The sequence below is a fragment of the Sphaerodactylus townsendi genome, linkage group LG16 (genome assembly GCF_021028975.2).
Source record: "Sphaerodactylus townsendi isolate TG3544 linkage group LG16, MPM_Stown_v2.3, whole genome shotgun sequence".
NCBI lineage: Eukaryota > Metazoa > Chordata > Lepidosauria > Squamata > Sphaerodactylidae > Sphaerodactylus > Sphaerodactylus townsendi.
The window spans coordinates 25,511,078-25,530,922 of NC_059440.1; the positions used below are offsets into that span (position 1 = coordinate 25,511,078).

The 19,845-nt window shown below is 44.5% G+C and overlaps 1 protein-coding gene across 2 annotated transcripts; it reads right to left on the bottom strand.

Annotated features, from left to right (window-relative positions):
* Positions 1–2,904: 2,904 nt before the first annotated feature.
* On the bottom strand, positions 2,905–16,729 carry TNFRSF14 (TNF receptor superfamily member 14). 2 transcript variants are annotated; one of them, XM_048519482.1, is made up of 8 exons: positions 16,327–16,729; positions 12,321–12,423; positions 11,539–11,664; positions 10,584–10,739; positions 9,586–9,676; positions 7,353–7,555; positions 7,048–7,064; positions 2,905–5,563 (listed from the first exon to the last, which is right to left on the bottom strand). In XM_048519482.1, the coding sequence occupies exons 1-8, from the start codon at positions 16,333–16,335 to the stop codon at positions 5,459–5,461; spliced, it is 810 nt and encodes a 269-aa protein (XP_048375439.1). In that variant the 5' UTR covers positions 16,336–16,729; the 3' UTR covers positions 2,905–5,458. The 2 variants fall into 2 exon arrangements, with proteins under 2 accessions (XP_048375439.1, XP_048375438.1); XM_048519481.1 differs by having other exon boundaries at positions 12,321–12,504.
* Positions 16,730–19,845: the final 3,116 nt, after the last annotated feature.

A 19,845-nucleotide genomic window follows, 5' to 3' on the forward strand; every position in this document is an offset into this window, starting at 1 on the left:
AAGACTACATCTTGCTCTTCCTTCCTACTTTTCTCTGTCCATGTGATCTTCTCCTCTGAAACAAAGAAAACAAGTTAACTTTACACCTTCTGATGTAGGAGCACACTAACATGTAAACAATGGCTGTCTGACTGATCAATAGGTTATCGGTAGGTCAGCTCACTACAATATCACTTCAGCATCCAGTGTGGCATAGTGGTTAAGAGCAGGTGGATTCTAATCTGGAGAACCGGGTTTGATTCCTCATTCCTCCACCTGAGTGGCAGAGGCTTATCTAGTGAACTAGATTAGCTTATGCCAGTGGTGGCGAACCTTTGGCACTCCAGATGTTATGGACTACAATTCCCATCAGACCCTGCCAGCATGACCAATTGGCCATGCTGGCAGAGGTTGATGGGAATTGTAGTCCATAATATCTGGAGTGCCAAAGGTTCGCCACCACGGGCTTATGCACTCCCCAACACATGCCAGGTGTGTGCCCTTGGGCTAGTCACAGTTCTTGGGAGCTCTCAGCCCCACCTACCTCACAGGGTGTTTGATGTGCGTGGGGAAGGGGTGGAGGGAAAGAATATTGTAAGCCCCTTTGAGTCTCCTTACAGAAGAGAAAGGGGGGATATAAATCCAAACTCCTCCTCCTTCCTTCTCCTCCTCTTCTTCTTCTTCATCATCATCAGATGTGGATCTTGGCTGCAGTGTGCATGCGTCACAATGCCTGTGCATGAATGCTAAAGGCATGCACACACATGGGATGCATTGGATGCTGTGACCTTTCGAAGCAGTTGTGTCCTTTTGAAGCAATTCAGCTCTTAACCACTACACCACGTGGGAAAAATTCAGCTTGTGCTTCAGAGATTAGAGCAAAGCTTTTGACTATGTGGATTATGAAAAACTATGGCTGGTTTACGGTGCCACAAGGCGCTTGGCTTTTACTGCAGCCAACCCAATGGCCTTGCTCCACTCCAGTGCTAGCGATAATTCTTTTATCAGACACCCTGGAAGAATGGCTTTTTTTGTTTGTTAGCTGCATTCGTTGCCTTTAACCCCTCTTTTTGGGCTTCCTCAAAAAAAGCCTTATTCTGCTTACAACTAAAGTCAGGGGGTGTTTTTCATTTCCCAGACACAAAAGTGTAGGGACTCTGCAGCCGCCCAAAAGGCAGAAAGGAACAGGTGTTCAGGTACAAATGATGCAACGTGGGAAGGGATTTCCAGGAAAGGCTTAGGGGCACCTGCAGATGTAAACACCAGAACAGTTGCAAACAAACACCAGCTGCGGCCAAAGCAGAGGGAGGAGGTGGTTCTGCGAAGAATTAAAAAAACCCATCAGAGATAGTCTAAATTTTAAGAGGCAGGTGGAATTGCAGGCCACGAAACATCTGTTGAACATGACAAGTGGATTTTGAGTACAGGAAGGTACCTTCCTCTGAATCAGACCATTGGTTCATACTGGCATTATTATTATTATTCAATTGTATGCTGCATTATTTCTTTCAACTCAGAAATCTGGAATGATTAAAACACAACCCTCAATGGTTACCATCCCCATGGCTGTATATATATAGGACACTATTGTAGTATTAAATGTGTTTTTGCTTTATTGAGGGTCTCTACATTGAAAGCCTGACTAATTTTTATTTTTATCTCCTTTTTTTTGCTTAATGGGGACCCCAGGTGAGCCATCGTTTTATTTCCCCTGTCTCAACTTTACATCACAACAGCATTCGTGGGAGGTAGGATCGCCTGCATTATTTTAATGGGCCCGAAATCACCTGGCAAACTTATGCCGAAGAGCAGGGATTCAAACCCAGTTATCCTGGGGCATGGTGCACCATTGCAATCATCATACTGGGCCATCATCTCTCTGATGTTCAATGTTTCATTTTCCCCCATTCACTTTAAAGAGGTATAACTGATTGAACCCAAGAAACTCTTAGTGGAAATCCTTAAGTTCAACAGCGACAAAATGAACCACAGCAACTCAGCCCTTAAGTGTAGGACTATATAGAGTATGAAGAGGCAAATTTTTTTCCATGTTTTGTGAAAACACCTTTGGGGTTAGTTGCAATCCCAAATATGTGTGTTGTATGGTGACATTAGTGTAATATGGCAAATTAGAAGTAATTTTCTTATTGCCTTGTCCAGGCTAGCCCAATCTCACCAGAACTTGGAAACTAAGCTGGGTCGGTCCTGGCTAGTATCTAGATGAATCACCAGCAAGCAATACCAGGCAGTGGTGGGATCCAAAAATTTTAGTAACAGGTTCCCATGGTGGTGGGATTCAAACTGTGGCCTAGCGCTAATGAGGTTGGGCGGGGCACGACGGGGGTGTGGCCGGCATTCCGGGGATGGGGCATTCCTGGGCGGGGCTGTGGCAAGGACGCAGCTGCTGCACCGGTCCTTGGGCGGGAAACGAATGCACGCAGGCGCAGGCTGCCATGCACGCCGGTGCACCTCCTGCTAGACTGCTTCAAGTTCTGCACGCTACTGCTGAGAGGAGGGGCGTCACAAAGGCAAAAATCACGTGGCAAAATCACCAATTAGTAACCCCCTCTCGGCACACACAAATAATTATTAACCTACTCTCACGAACCTGTGAGAACCTGCTGGATCCCACCTCTGATACCAGGGTTGCTATAAAGGCAGGAAAGGCAAATCAGCTCCGAATGTCTCTTGTTTTGAAACCCACAATTTGCCCTAGGCCAGTTGTGGATTGATGGCAATTTTTTTTTAACTCAAGCGCAGGATCTGCATGAAAAGGTCCTGATAAGGCACCAATAAAATACTATTCACGGGCTTGCCTTTCATGCAAAAATAATTAGGCCTCTTACAAAACTTCAGGTTGTGTTGTTCTGTCATAGTTGAGGGTTTCTTTCCTCTCTAAATAGCAGTTGTCAGAAACCACCTCTGTTCACTTTGAAAGTTCTTTTAATGACAAAAGCTTCAATCATATCTTTACACAGAGAAAGAGAAAAAAGCCAGTTAACGGAAATTCATCTTTAGTCTTCTGGAATTCTCCACGTTCTTCGGGACTGATATGTCCGCAATTACACCACACTTTGCACCTAGGCGTGGCTGGGACAGTAGTGATAATCTTGAACCGAAGCCCTGGGTGATGGTATCCAAATACCTTCCTTTCTGCCCCCCCCCCCCCCCAGAAAAATACAGTTTGCCAAAGGAGGCGTAGGCAGAAAATTGGGATCCTTCCCATTTCAGGAAAGGGAGTCATGGTATGAATTCTCAGGTATTTTATCAGCCACAGCCGCAAGCAGTTTCGCAAAGTTGGAATGGAACTGGAGGCCATCTAGGTCCTTTTCCACAAACCCTGTTTACATAGTTTTTAACTTACAAATGAAATAATAGAATCATCGCGTTGGAAGAGACCACAAGGGTCATCAGGTACATGCAGGAACGCACAATCAATGCACCCTTGACAGATAGCCATCCAGCCTCCGCTTAAAAACCTCCAAAAAAGGAGACTCCACCACTCTCCAAGGCAATGTTTCCTCAGTGGAGTTTCACACTTTTTTCCCTGTAAACATTTCCAACCACCTTTTACCTCGACATTTCTGAAAACACTTTTACTACATTTTTCCCCCACTGAAACGTTTCCAAGCCGGCTTCCCTTGCAATATGGTCATATTTAGAATGTTTTATCTTTCCCACCAAAAACCCTGGCTCTTTGCCATGCATCTGTGTAGTCACCCAACCTGTCCCTCAGCATCTGGTCCACCATTTTTTTCAGATCCCTCCCACCTGCTTCTTTCCCCCTCACCTCTTCTCGTCATTTCATGTGAGCTTTTCTTTTCTTTTCTTTTTTTTCTGTTTTCTGTGAGTCAATGAAGCAAATCCACAGAGCATCAAATTAATTAAACAGATCTACAGAGCATCAAACCAACAGATCAATAAAGCATTGTTTCATTGAATAAGCCCAAAACAAATCCTCCACTGGGGGAGGGGGAGAGGCTGTTTGCACACCACCCCAGACCACAAAGTGCCAGGAAAGAGGCTGGGGGCATGCCTCTGAAAATGCCGTCCATAGATGTGGGCCAAATGTTAGAAGCAAAAGATACCAGACCACGGCCACACAGCCTGGAAAACCCACAACTGCCAGCTAATTCCAGTGTTTGCATGAATGAAGTTGCACCGGGTGTTCCAGGAGACAGACCCCTTAAGGTAGTGACTGCTCCTTAGACTGACACCAGTGATCCCCTCAGTGGATCAGACTGCAGAAGAGATGTAGAATCCACCTGCTACAGATGTAATATTGCTCCGTATTCTTTCCCTCCCTTCAAAAGGCATCCAAGTCTTGGCGTGCCCCACTCGGCATTTCCATCTAGGGCTGCCTGGTCCCCTCTGGTTTCTGGCAGGGAATGGGTTAGTAAAGTTGCCAGATCCAGGTTGGAAAACTGCAGGAGATTTGGGGATGGAGTTTGGGGAGGACAAGGACCTCAATGCCATCAAGTCCATACTGAAAATCATCCATTTTCTCAAGGGGATTTGATTTCTGTGGTCTGGAAATGAGCTGAAATTCCAAGGGATCCCAGAATTATCCCCAAGGAAATGGCCCATGACTCTCCTAATGCTACCAACCATGCAGCCTGCTCCTTCCTGTTTCTCGGTCGCCTGGCAACCAGGACCACATGTTTAATGGTCATGTGGCTCCTTGGAGGGGCTTGAAGTTGACTCCAAGCTGTGCGCTGGAGCCAGATCTCACACAGTGAGCTGATATCATTCTAACAACATCAAATTCTTGCATTCAGTGTTGTGGATTGTCACAGGCTCTGATATGGTATTTGTTGAATTTAGACATCCACAGGAATTCAAAAGTGCATATAGCGAGTTTTCAAGGAATTTTTGAGGGTACCCTTTCTGGGTGAGCTCTGAGATGGTTTCCATTTCTAGGGGGTCAACCCTATCCCTGTACCATCTTGTAGGGACTGTTTTTGGAGGTGTAGAATCCCTCAAAAGAAATGACCATACACCATCTAATGCCTTATTATATGGTTACAAAACAGAGTCCCATTTGGATTATATTTTTCTGTTCTCATTGTAGTGTACTTCCTGAGCCAGAGAAGCTCCGCGGTTTCACCAGAGAAGTCCATTCTTCCAAGAACAGTTATAGACCACACACCAAGACTTTCTGTACCTCTTCCCACCACAGCACCAAGGTCCAACTAGACCATAATATAAAAACATGACATGATTTCTCCAGCTTGGTAGGTTCCCATTTTGATTATCATGCCTGGAATTTTGAGCCTGGTCACACTTCTACTGGCAGCCTTCTCACGTTTCTGTTTAGTCGCCCAGAAAATAAACACATCTTCGATGATGCTCTGAAGCTTGGAAGATGACTCAGAGGAAAGTGTCTTTTTTCCAGTAGACAGTGAAGACAGATGATACGGCTGTGCTTCTCTCTGTAGATAGTATCAACATCCTCCCCCAAAACTGCCAAGTTTTGGGGTTAACCACATTGAAATGCGGGCTTGCTGCTGATTTGAGTTGTCTCCTGGATAGGTGTCATCAAATTGGTCTCGGCCACTGGAACACACTGGTACTCTGGGACTTCCTTTAAAAACACCCCCCCCCCCCGTTATTATACTAAACAAATGAATTAATGGCCCTTTCCGCATGGGCCTCTATGCGCCCCCACGCCGGCAAGAATTCTGCCGGCGTGGGGGTGGAGGCCGTTCGCACGCAAGCGTGCGAGCGGCCCCAGCAGAGCCCGCCTCTTCCCCCTTCCCTCTCCCACTTACCTTGTCGCTGTCATCGCCCTGCTGGCCTCCTAAGCCCCGCCCACGCTGCCCTCCGACCTCCAGGGGTCAGAGGACAGCGAGGGAGGGACTTAGGAGGCCAGCATGGCGTGATTGCAATAAACAAAGTAGGAGGAAGGGGAAAGAGCGTTCTTTCAGCGGTTGCTGTTTGCACAGCGCTTGCTTGAAGAATGCTGTTCCCTCAAAAACAACCCTTTAAAGGGGTTGTTTTTTAGGGCTGACCAGACGCTTACGCCCTGAAGGAGGGGAAGGAGCCAGAGTGAGGCGGCTGCTGCATTCCTTCAGCAGCGCCGCCTGTAATGCAAGCGGTGGACCTGGGGAGCGGCATTTTGCGGTTCCCAGGCACTGACTTGCCCGGCTTGGTCTTGAAGGGCCAATAAGAATTTTGCATTAGGAGGGGGACATTCAGCAAAGGATGAACAAATGCTCCTGATCTAATTTTCTTTTATAGTTAAGTTTTTTTCCCCAATAATTTTAGTAGCCCAGTTTTTTTGCTCTTGGTTTTCCAACATAGCTTGTATTGTCAATTCATGTGGAACTTTTTTTTAATATGCCATTTAGATGCCATTCAATATGCCATTTAGATGGCAATCTAATAAATGCACAAATAACTTTGAAACAACGCACACACTCAACAGGAGAAAAATGAGCACATGGAAAATGCACGTTGATGTGGGTTAAAGCAGTGAGAAAGAGAAATTTGATATCATTCCTATTTTTTTAATTCAGAGGACAACCTCTCTTGAAATAAATTTCAGTTCTAAACTACACAGCCTTGTGTGAAAGGCTAGGTCCCTTCCTGAACAGTTAATGCATATATTTACATTATCCATATAAAGATACTGGTTTCCATTAAAGAATTCTGGAAATTTTAGTTGGGTGAGAGTTATTCATAAGAAATCCTCAGACCCCTTCATGGAATGACAAGTCCCATAGAGAAGAAGGAGTTATAGAAGTTATGCTGATCCACATATTCTACCACAGTGGTTCTCAACCTTCCTAATGCCACGACCCTTTAATACAGTTCCTCATGTTGTGGTGACCCCCAACCCTAACATTTATCCATTTTACAGATGGAGAACACTGATGCAGAGAGTCTTAGACGACCCCTGTGAAAGGGTTGTTTGACCCCCAAAGGAGTCGTGACCCACAGGTTGAGAACCACTGTTCTACCAGATGTCTGCCACACAGCTGAATTAGATAGGGGGTAGAAAGATGGGAACGAAAGGGTGAAATACGAGGGATATATAAAAACAAAATGCTAATAATAGGTACTCACCTCTTGCCTAGCAGCATCTGCAAACAGAAAAAGAAAGAGCTTTTTGAGAAAAAACAGACAACACATTGACATTCTCCCTGACTTTCTATGCGTCACTGAATCTGGATTTGGTATTTCCGAACTATATTCGATGACAACGTGAAGTTAACCTGAACTATGACACAATCCAACAACCCTTGTAGTTTTACATCCAAGAGGGGGTGAAATTGGAATGAGATGTTCCTTTTCTGCTTGCTGGAAAACGGAAGTTACAGGGTATATATCAACAGGCAGAGAAGAGGCAGCTGCTTTATACCCTTACTCACTTGGTTTTTCAGTCTTCCTCTTTCTTCTCCAGCAGAAGAAACCGAATAGGACAAGAAGTGGTAGAACGACGAGACTAGCAACGATGACAATTGGCATTGTGAGATTGTGGCTGTTATTGTCACCATTTGGAGGTGTTTTTCTGCAAATTGCATCAGAGGTTGCATTCCCAGCTTTTTCCTCTGTTTCGCCTGATTTGGTGCAGCTGGAAATTAAAAGAAACCAGGAATTACCAGCAGGATTGTGTTTGTTCTGTGTCCATAGGCTGTCATCTATTGATGCAGGCTATCAGCTATCAAATGGAGCAATGAATCAGTTGCTGGTCCAAACCTCACCTCTGACTGGCTGAAACTGTGTTTTAAAAATTTCATGCGAACACTGTCAATTGGGGCTTTGAACTCAATGAAACTGGCTGAAAATATGTTGAATGATAAGAAAGATGCCCCCAAAAAACTGAGCAGCAGATGTCTTTATAATGTTGGCAATTATTTTTATATTAAGAACATAAGAACTAGCCTGCTGGATCAGACCAGAGTCCATCTAGTCCAGCACTCTGCTACTCACAGTGGCTCACCAGGTGCCTTTGGGAGCTCACATGCAGCATGTGAAAGCAATGGCCTTCTGCTGCTGCTGCTCCTGAGCACCTGGTCTGCTAAGGCATTTGCAATCTGAGATCAAGGAGGATCAAGATTGGTAGCCATAGATCAACTTCTCCGTAAATCTGCCCTAAGCCCTTTTTAAAGCTATCCAGGTTAGCGGCCATCACCACCTCCTGTGGCAGCATATTCCAAACACCAATCACACGTTGCGTGAAGAAGTTTTTCCTTTTATTAGTCCTAATTCTTCCCCCCAGCATTTTCAATGAATGCCCCCTGGCATATTAAGACATTACAACTCCATGAGCAGCAAAGATTTCTAGTAAGAAGGATTTCCTCTAGTAAGAGGAGTTCTCTCCCCCATCATAAGGGATGACTCTTCTGCTATGGTGCCAGCTATGAAAAATACATTTATCAGCTAAGAGAAAATGCTGGGGTTTTGTTTCAAATTGAAGAAGAGCTGGTTTTGAACACTCTGCTTTTCTCTACCTTTAAGAAATCTCAAAGTGGCTTACAAACACCTTCTCTTTCCTTCCCCACTACAGTCACCTTGTGAGGTGGGTGAGGCTGAGAGAGTTCAGGGATAACTGTGACTGGCCCAAGATCATCCAGTGGGCTTCATGTAGAGGATCAGGGAAGCAAACCCTGTTTACCAAATTAGAGTCCACCACTGTTAACGACTGCATCATGCTGGCTCCCACGTCTGGTAGGTACCCTCTAAGAAAAGGCATTCTTTATTCTCTCTTGTGCAAGAGAGAATGTCTCTTCTGAAATGACCTCATCTCCATACATCACCCCAAACACAAAACGACGATGCTGGGGGTTTTTTTTAGAACTGTTATTTTATGTATGTGCACATGTGTATAGATCTGGTCAGTTGACCAGTCAAACAAAACTCACAGGGTTAATCAAAGAATTAATCAGTTAAGTGCTTCAATCAAATGATGGTTCTCCTGAACATTTACAGCAGTGATAGAATAGAATAGAATAGAATAGAATAGAATAGAATAGAATAGAATAGAATAGAATAGAATAGAATAGAATCTTTATTGGCCAAGTGTGATTGGACACACAAGGAATTTGTCTCCGGTGCATATGCTCTCAGTGTACATAAAAGAAAATACATTTGTCAAGAATCATAAGGTACAGCACTTAATGATTGTCATATAGGTCTAGTAAGCAATCAGGAAACAATCAATAGTAATAAAAACATAAAATGTAAAATCATAAAATAAAATGAAATGTCAGCACAGGCTATAGTCATACAGTCATAATTGGGAGGAGATGGGTAATAGGAATGATGAAAAAAGGAATAGGAATAGGTAATAGGAAAGGTAATAGGAAAGGTAATAGGAATGATGAAAAAAATGATGAAGATAATACTGTGGTTTTGCCATCCAGGGTCCAACCTGACGATTAAAAGAAGATACTGAGCCATCCCTGCTCATATTGTGCACAGGAAGTTCTCTTCTAGCATATTCTAGTCATTTAATTCCCTCTATGGATGCCTCAATGAAATTAAATTTAGCCATCAGTTTCAGTTCAGCTCTGGGACTTCTCAACATTTCTTCATCAGCAACAACACAGGAGTGAAAGTGAAGTTAGCTCACTGATGGAGGACAGGATAAACTAAGCTTACTTGGTCCACGGTTTGCAAGAGGGGGACATTTCTTCTGTTGAAAAGGTGCCAGCTGGGCAGGGGACATACTGGGTGTCAGTGGTTTCTGTGCCTATAGCAGGAGATGGAAATGGAGAAATGTGTAAAAACTAACAATATATAATAGCAAATAACTGGTTGTTATCAAAATAAATTATATACAGCATAGTAACATAATCCAGATGTAGCTATACGGCTTGTTAATAGGGCCCACAATAAATGTCTCATGTAGATTCATTAATTTACACATAACATGTAATATCATGGGGGAACAGATAAGATAAACATTATGCGAAAACAGAATAACAGGTTTGATTCATATAAGAGATGCATGCTACAGTACTGTGGTAGAGCAATCATTCTCGTGAATGTCATGACGCCCAGTTACATTTTTCCCGGTGACTGCTAAGTGTTTTGAGAAGTAGATGGTGCCGTATAGTGCTTTTGCCCAGCAACACTTCTGATTGGCTACAAGAGATTTGACTGGCTGTACAATTTTTTTTAATGTTGCTTTGGCAACAGTTGCTGCTACAGAACAAGGATCTTTACTGTGTCCCCGCCTCCTGCGGTAAGCATGTTGTGGCTGCGCACATCAAGTTGTACTACAATTCCCAAGGTGCCTGCAGGTTCAAAAACGTTGGGGTTAGAGTGTCATACTAAGGTTTCAGTGTCTGGGGGTTGAAATCCCTGCTCCAACATAACAGTTGCTGGCTGACTTTGAGACTGTTGCTCTCTCTCAGCCAGACCTACCTCACAGCATTGGCGTGAGTATAAAACAAGAAATGGAGATTTGTGCATGACATCTTAAGCTTTTAGTGGAAGGATGGGATAAACGTGCACTGAATAGAAAGATATAAAAAATGGGGTTTTCTGGTTGAAATGATGGGTATGAGGAATTCAGGATCTTCCACAGCAAAAACCAAATTTTACCAAGGAAGCTTCCACATTATTGCAGTATGGAAGTCACAATGACATCTTACCAGGCTGTGTCACCATATAACCAGGTTGGGCCACAGTGTGTTCTTGACACGAGTCACAGTCTTCACCAGCAAAGTGTGTGCAGTAATAACCCGGCGCACAGGAACACACTGCGTTCTCGGTATAAGTGCATCTTCTTTTAATCATCAGGTTGGACCCTGGATGGCAAAATCACAAGCCAGTTAATATCTACTACGGTAAATTGTCTGAATCAAACTGTAGGTCCTGGCTACCCCACTGACAACCTGCTAGTAGCAGCTCAATGAGGCCACAACTAGTCTGGTATGAAGGGGCCATTTTTGGAAGCAGAAATCCGTCCCAAGTGCTGCGAAAGATTGAACAGCCCCACAGAAGTGGTCGTCTTGTTGCCTAAGACCAGCAAAATAATAAACAGGGTCACTGTGAATTGGCTGAAGACACCTTGCCTGTTTTCTCACTGATCTCCAATGAGGTAACAGCTTCTTTAAGAAGAATATGTGGGTTTTTGTTTTGTTTTCATAAGATGGCTCCTTTGCACCAGATTGGCTGAGGATCTGGTCATGGTCTACTGTAACCCATAACAGGTAGAGAGGATCAAGTCTTCATGGTGCTATAACATCCTACCTGGAACCTACCCAAAGTAGGAACCTGGATTGAAATTCTGTCTTTCCAACTTGATTGGTTAGCTTCTATTTCTGGGAAAGAGATCCATGTCATTGGTGACCTTCTATCTACATAGGTTGTAAGTGCAGAAAATGGGCTAGCAAGTTTTGCGCTCCTCCGTTGCATTCTGTGTTCATCTATCTGATGCTTCCTGAATGCTTTCATTCAGTTTTCACCCACATCACCCACCCAGTCACATGGCTAATAGCACTTCTGGGGGCAACCCACCCCTATTTTCTATACCTGTTTATGCACCAGAAGAAACAGAAATTCCAACTTGGGAAACATACACGGAGTACCTTCTATTAGTATTACCTGAATCACAGATTTGACAGGACAAACAATATGTTAGACCATGTGGATGCTCTGTGTAAGTCCCTTTTATACAGGAGATACAGCTTGTACTGGAAGAGGAAGTGCAATGTTTGAAGACTCTGGAGCCTGCAAGAGATTCAGAAGGAGCAAGTAACATACTGTAAGGTCGTTAGGATTTGCAACGGATCTTTCCCATATATTTAATTTCCAGTCATTCTGTCTCAGACTGTTTCATATGACAATGGGTAATGTGGCTTAAACCCTGACTTGGATGGCCCAGTCTATTCCTGTGCCTGGTCTATTCCTTTTAACTTCTACAGACCCAACTCTCATCCCCCTGTTACAGCCCTATGGACAAAAAAGGAAAATTTAGCATTGGTACTTTAAGAAAGCAGCAATCTAGGGCTGGTAGTGACCTTTGAAGTGTTCAGCCCCTCTAATAAATTCACAATAAAATAAGCTGCCTCCAGCAGGACCCAGAAGAGGAAACAGAGAAATATTCTAAGTCAATAAATAATAAACATGTTGTTGTGTGTCCAAAACACAAAGCACCTTATCAACTGCAAAGACGGATACACCTGCTGCAGACCAATATGCCAGACCTAACTTGGTTGAAGAGCCATTCTGATTTCCCAGGGAATGTAAGGAGGTTCTCCCAAGAGAATTCTCAGCACCTCAGTAACTACAGTTCCCCAGATTCTATAGTTATCCCTGGTCAAGTGATACCAGATGAATAAAAGTACATCATATCTAGAGAAAGAGGGACCACCTTGTTTACATACCTGGACCGCACTTAGGACAACATTCCCCGTTAATTTCATATTCCTCCTCACGGCATGCATTCGAGCAGAACAGAAGTGTGGCAAAGATTATGCTAGTAAAAATCTGCCGAAAGAGAAGAGAGGAAAGAGACTTTGTTGCAGCCATATCCAATGCAATGTTTCTCTGCAGTCCTTCTTGGCGAGTCTGTTTTATGCCGAAAGAGAAGAGGGAGAGCACAGAATGGCACCCTTTGAAAATCAAGTTGGTTGCCTCCCTATAATCCTTCCCAAAGGGATTTTAAAAACTTCCATTTTCTATCTGCTGTTCCTGAACAGGGTATAAACCCACCATGCTCTCCATACTTTTCCCCCAGTTATTTTTCTAACTTTTGTATGTGGGTCTCCCCTTCTTCATTTATCCTCAGGAGCAGCAGTGGCGTAGGAGGTTAAGAGCTCGTGTATCTAATCTGGAGGAACCGGGTTTGATTCCCAGCTCTGCCGCCTGAGCTGTGGAGGCTTATCTGGGGAATTCAGATTAGCCTGTGCACTCCCACACACGCCAGCTGGGTGACCTTGGGCTAGTCACAGTTCTTCGGAGCTCTCTCAGATCCACCTACCTCACAGGGTGTTTGTTGTGAGGGGGAAAGGGCAAGGAGAATGTAAGCCCCTTTGAGTCTCCTGCAGGAGAGAAAGGGGGGATATAAATCCAAACTCTTCTTCTCTTCTTCTCACAGCAAGGTAAATTAGACAAGTTTCTGCCAACAAATAGTACAACCAAGGGATCAAATTCACCCAATTTGAAATTACCAAATAGGGTTGTCAGATTTGCGGCTGCCACTCCCAAGATACTTTGTAGGGAGGACTGTGTTCCACCTGGAAGTGATGTCACACCAGTCAGCACTCTATGAATCCCCCCAAATCTCTATGGTAAAAACCTAGAACATCATCCAGTCACTTCTGGGGGAAGATTCCATTTCCTAAACACTTTTCTCTTTCCATCACAATGGTCGGCTAATGCCTACCTGGCCAGAGAGCTGGTAAATCTAATTTCCAAGCTTAAAAGGAATACATTAATAAATACTCTAACCATCAATTCTACAACTCCAGGCTCTGGTTAGAAAGCTAATGGATCTAAATTAACAGAAAACACTTTTATGTTTTTACAAAAAGGGGGAGAAGGGAAGGGGGGAGTGTAATCAGACTTCCTAAAACAATGGCCCTGTGCTTCTGTTTTTTTCCCACAAGATGGAGCCTGAAATCCATCAAAAGAAATAAACAGGATGCTAGAGAAGGAACCTCCATGAAGGCGAACAAGAATAGGGCAGATGGATTTTATGGAAAACAAACAAGGATCTTGAAGAAGAAGAGTTTGGATTTATACACACCCCGCTTTCTCTCCTGTAAGAGACTCTCCTGTAAGCAGGGGCGTAACGAGGCAGCCCTGGGAAAACTGTAGCCCTGGGCAAAACCTGAGTTGGATGCCCCCCCCCCCTGGGCAGCCACTCCACCATGACCAAAAATGTTTTTGCACCAAGACATTGGTGCTTGCAGGGGGTGCATTTTTAGACATATCAGCACCAAAATTTCAGCATATCATCAGGAGACTGTCCTTATGCTACCCCCCAAGTTTGGTGAGGTTTGGTTCAAGGAGTCCAAAGTTATGGACTCCCAAAGGGGGTGCTTCATTCCGCATTGTTTCCAATGGGAGCTAATAGGAGATGGGGGCTACAGTTTTGAGGGTCCATAACTTTGGCCCCCCTGAACCAAACTGCACCAAACTTGGGGGGTGCCATCATCTCCAGATGATACCCTGAAATTTTGGTGCCAATACATCAAAAAATGCACCCCCTGCAGGAACATCCTAGAAATTTGCCCAAGAATCTTTGTTCTGCATTGAGTTTTCAGCATTGCTGTCAATGGGGGTTGCAGGCTGCGGGGGGCACATTCCTGAAGGCACAGTCTCAAAACTTTCAGGGTCTCATCAGGAGACTGCCCTAATGATACCCCCCAAGTTTGGTGCAGTTTGGGTCGGGGGGGGGGAAAGTTATGGACCCTCAAAACTGTAGCCCCCATCTCCAATTAGCTCCCATTGGAAACAATGTGGGATGAAGCACCCCCTTTGGGAGTCCATAACTTTGGACTCCCTGAACCAAACCTCACCAAACTTGGGGGGTAGCATAAGGACAGTCTCCTGATGATACGCTGAAATTTTGGTGCTGCTAGCCTAAAAACCGCGCCCCCTGCAGGCCAAAAATGGAAAACCACTAAAATACCCCAAAACAAACCCAGCATTTTAATGCCCCCCACAAGGTGATGCCCTGGGCAGCTGCCCACCTTGCCCAATGGGCATTACGCCAGTGCCTGTAAGAGACTCAATGGGACTTACTATATCCTTTCCCTCCACACAACAAACACCTTGTGAGGTGGGTGGGGCTGAGAGAGCTCCAAAAAGCTGTGACTAGCCCAAGATCACCCAGCTGGCATGTGCTGAAGTGCCTCACCAGATAAGCCTCCACAGCTCAAGCGGCAGAGCAGGGAATCAAACCCAGTTCCTCCAGATTAGAGGACACCTGCTCTTAACCACTATGCCACTGCTGCTCATTGTATTCTGGTCAGGGTCCAGGAGGGGTCATTGTATTCTGGCCAAAGAGAGATTTGGCTGCACACCCAGCTCTCTGCCTGTTCTTAATGAGAGGCAATCCAGTCTCCTCCTTTGCACTGGGGGGATTTTGGCCTTCTGGCCGTCTCAATATTCGCAGAATAAGATCTGTCCCTTAATCAGAATTCTGCATGTATTTGTGAAACTGCCTTGAGTCGAGATGGAGGAGGGGACATCCTGGAAACGGAGGTTGTCCTTTAGTGCCCTCTGCCACAAGGTTTTATGGAAGTGAGACTCTCACCCACAGTTCCAGCAAAGCACATACTGGCTGTGCTTTTTTGTGTGTGTGCAAGATCTCCCCCACAGCACCATACACAGAACCCACAGAGTAAGATGCTGTGAAGCGGAAAATCTTTCTTGGGGTATCCTTTGTGTCTGGGTCCCGACAGAGTTTTGGTCAGTCTTAGCTCTGCTGTCAGAAACCAGGAAATGAAATTGACAAGACTTGAAGAGTGAAATGAAATTGACGAGACTTCTTGACTGTGGAGGAATGCAATCCTCAGACCTTTAGGCGACCACATTAGCTGAGAATCATATCTTACTCAACCCTCAGAATTTCCCCCCACAAAAAAGCAAACACTAGATTAGCTGAAGAATATCTCAAAATCCTGCATGTCACTGAGCAATGGTACCATTGTTTCACTGCAAACAGAGGTCAGAGTCCAGGCGAGAACTTGTTTTTCTTGGATGTACACCCCTCTGCCACATGGCAATCTGTCCTTGAAACCTGGGGGAATTTCAAAAGCTGTGTCTGATACGATCAATGCCTGGATGCCGTTCCAAGGGAAAAAAACACCTAAAAATACCACTGGAGCCTGCTATAATCCGGAAAGGCCTGCTAATTGCTTTGTTTTAGCAATCTGATATCAACTACCCCTTCTTCCCAGAACCGCTGGACACAGAATTTTTAGTTGATTCATCATCTACCTTTCCACTACTCATTTAAATCAAGTGGAAAAAAAATTGCAAGGGACGTTTGGGCAGACTGGTGGATGCCGAAGTTTTTTATGATCTAATCCCCCAAAATGGCCAGTGCCTGCAAATGAGAGAAGTTCACCTTTGAACCATATTAGTCCAAATAATTAATTAACTGGAATCGTGGATTTTCATTTCTCCCCCGACCAACCGAGATCTGCTTAAAATTGGTATGCACCGGCTGATCGACTAAAGTTTAATGTACCCCCTTTGTCAAATACGTCTTCTCTACCCCAATAAAAAAAGTTAGTCAGCTGATCAAGAAGTGGGCCAGGTGTGATAAGGCCCCACCCACCACCCAGGATGCTGAGATGTCTTGGCATTCTCTCTCTTATGTCTACATGATCAGAAGTCTTGAAAACAAAGTTCCATAAAGGCCCAGGGTATACTTACCCAGCCCATGATCTTAAGACAGTGCTTCAAGAGGAGTCTAAATCCTTGCAGCTCCACTAAGTCTGCGAAGGTTGTTTATCTTCAGTTGCCAGATACCCCTCAATGTTTACTTTCTTGACACTGGATTGGCTCCTGCCTGCCTGTAATCCAAGCTCCCAATGCATTGTTTCTGGAGAGTGGCTCCATTTGCTTCTGTTCAAAGCTGCTCCTAATGCAGCGACGCTCAGAAAGTGAAAGTAAGAAAAGGGTGGGGGTTTATTTTTGCATTTGGTTTTGCCTTCCCAGCAAATCTCTGACTTCCCTGCGCTTCTTCCCCAACCTTGTGACTTCTCAGAAGCTTCCCTGACTGTGAGGCTCACTTTTTTTCCTACTTCTGTCTCATTAAACTTTTCCCCCAATGAGGTTTCCTAGCATTGTGTGTGGAAAGGAAGCGGAAGGGAAGGCAGGGATATTGCAGTCCAGACAGCTGCCAAGCCATTCCCACTCCTGGTCGAGATATCTGGTGAATGAAGAGACAGGCACGCACAGACACGTAGGCAGCTAGCAAGAATCCTGCTGACATCTCTAAGCTCATCAGATTTTTGTGTGGTTCGGTTTTCAATGCAAAACAGTGACTGTTTGCTTGGGGACTTTTTCACTGCCGTTTGCACAACGCGCTGCAGGATTGTTCCACTTTTGTTATCTAACAGATGCACAAGAGAAGAAGTTACTTTCCCTGGAGATAATGGCAGGGTTTTTTTTGTAGTGGATTCTAAGGTATTATATCCTGTGGAGGGCTCTCCCCTTTCCAAACCACACTTTCTACAGACTCTACCACACACTCATATTTCTCAACTCATATTTGGCAACCTTACTCCCAGCGTGGTGTAGTGGTTAAGAACACTACTGGACTCCAATCTGGAAAATTGGGTTGGTTTCCCCACTCTTCCACCTGAAGCCTGCTGGGTGACCTTGAGCTACTCACAGTTCTCTTTGAACCCTCACAGCTCCACCTAGCTCACAAGGTGTGGGGAGAAGAAGGGAGGAAACTATAACCCACTAGGAGACTCCTTTCAGGAAAGAAAGTTGGGGTATAAATCCAAACACCTCTTCCTCTTCTATATTCAGTCCCCAGACTACAGAGTTCCATTCCCCTGCAACAAAGAGCTGCTTTGGAAGGTAAACTTATGGCATTGTACCTCTCTGAGATTCCCTCACACCCCAAAAATCTCCAGGAAAGTCCCAACTTGGAATTGGCAACCTATTGACTCCACAGCCATGCTCTCTTTTCCCCTCATCCACACATACTCACAAGTTGCAACACGAACTCCCTTCCCACACACATTTCAAGCTGCGACATGGCCAGAAAATAGTCTGCCAAGGAGCCTGTTTTATTTCAAGGTCTCGATTGACTGTTGCTATAAAGAGAGTTCTGTATAGAAGCAGAACCATCCCAGGGGTGGGTTGGGGACTTTTCCGGGCTTGACCACCATCGCAGTTTTCCAGAAATGCTGTAAAGACTGAAAATAGTAGCAATGCACATTTTAATGTTCATGCTTTTGTTTTGACATTGGATTTCATGGTAAACTTGCTGCCTTGGATGAAAGGCAAATTCTAAATGCTCCAGAACCTAGGCTCATTCCGCACACGCAGAATAATGCACTTTCAAACTGCTTTCAGTGCTCTTTGAAGCTGTGCGGAATAGCAAAATCCACTTGCAAACAGTTGTGAAAGTGGTTTGAAAACGCATTATTTTGCATGTGCGGAAGGGGCCTAATAGTGCTGGGGCATAAAGGGGTCCAGTGTTGGCATCTGAACCCACCGGGTGCTGTCTTTGCAGGAACCTTTGGGAAGAGTTCTCCATGTCAGCTTCCACAGTGACCCCTTAGGAAGGAGACTGAATTTCCAAAGCTGTCTGGTCCAATTCAAATGCACCCTATTGGGACCCTCCAAAGTTTATACACCAAATATCTTGCTGATCTTTGAGGTGCTACTGGGTGCAAATCTAGCTCATTTTGATGTTGCTCCCTCTTCAACCTGACATCCCTTCAAAGATTGAAACATGGCTTAACCTTCTCTTCTCTAGGCTTAACATCCCCAGCTCCCTAACTGCTCCTCATAAGGTGTCCAGACCATTTACCATTTTGGTCACCCTCCTCTGGACCCATTCCAGCTTGTCAATATTGTGGTGAATTGTGGTGCCCAGAACAGGACACAGTATCTTATAAGCAGACCTATAAAGTTGTTCTAGGGAAGGCACAAGTTTTCCTCCCTTTGCTGGTTATTTTGAGCAAAAATTGCAAAGCTACAGAAGAATACATTGACGGACACACACAATGCACTTCCACATAAACCTTGCATCATCTTAGCCATTTTATGTGCAAAATTAGAAGCAGAATAGTTGCTTAACAACTAATGTACAAGCCAGCGTTTAGATAGTCTGGAATGCCCCAGTTTCTAAAGTGGTTTACTCGGAAGCTTCAGATGGCAAGAAGCATATTCCTGGTAATCTTATATTCTAAAAGTGAAGTCAGGCAAAACATGAGGATTGTTAAATTCAGTAATTGGAGCTATGAACAGGCAAGACAGATCTTTTCACAAACCTGAAAAACATGATTTGAAAGGCAGGCATGAACCACAACCTGGTCATTAAATTCAGGCCAAATACAATTCAGTAGATGCCTCTCCCCTCCTCAGTAAGAGTAATTCCCCTACCTAGTTGTTGATTTATGAAGTTTTATCATCTACAAACCAAAAAAGGGACTCAGAAACACAACACACAAAATCTTAAACACACATACACGTTAGGCAGGTTTAAAAAAACCTGAAAAATGATGTAACTGATTCCCTTAGTGGCTGTTGCTAGGCAACTGAACTTTTCCAGGCACAGTTTCTAAAAGGGAAAAGGCAGGGGGAGATGGGAAGGCCCTTTCCAGGTCTATCTGGACCTGTAATGGAGGACTCATTAAGACCGAGCCTTACTTGGGCTGCCAGCTCCAGGTTGGGAAATTTCTAGAGATTTTGGGTGGTGTCTGGGGCGGGGAGAGGCATCTACTGAATATAATGTGCTAGAATGAAGGCCGGTATCATATGTGCCAGGATGAAGGCCAAACTGGATTTTATCAAGTATCATATAATGGTTGGACCAGAAAGCCCAGGGTTCTTGGGGGATCTTGGGCCAGTCACACACAAATACATCATATTGTCTCTCTCTACCTTGCAGGGTTATTGTGAGGGGAGAAGCAGTAATGCTCCAAACTCTTTGGAGGAAGAAACAGGTTAAAACGTGACAGCAGTCTGTTTGTGTTGGTTTCTGAGATCCCTCTTCCACACATGCAGAATAATGCACTTTCAGTCCACTTTCAATCCACTTTCACAATTTGCAAGTGGATTTTGCTATTCTGCACAGCTGCAAAGTGCATTGAAAGTGGATTGAAAGTGCATTATTGGGCACGTGTGGAAGGGTCTTATTTGCACATAAACTGGGGGAGTATTTAATTTTGCCATCAAAGCAGGGAGGCTAAACTGGGATGATAAACT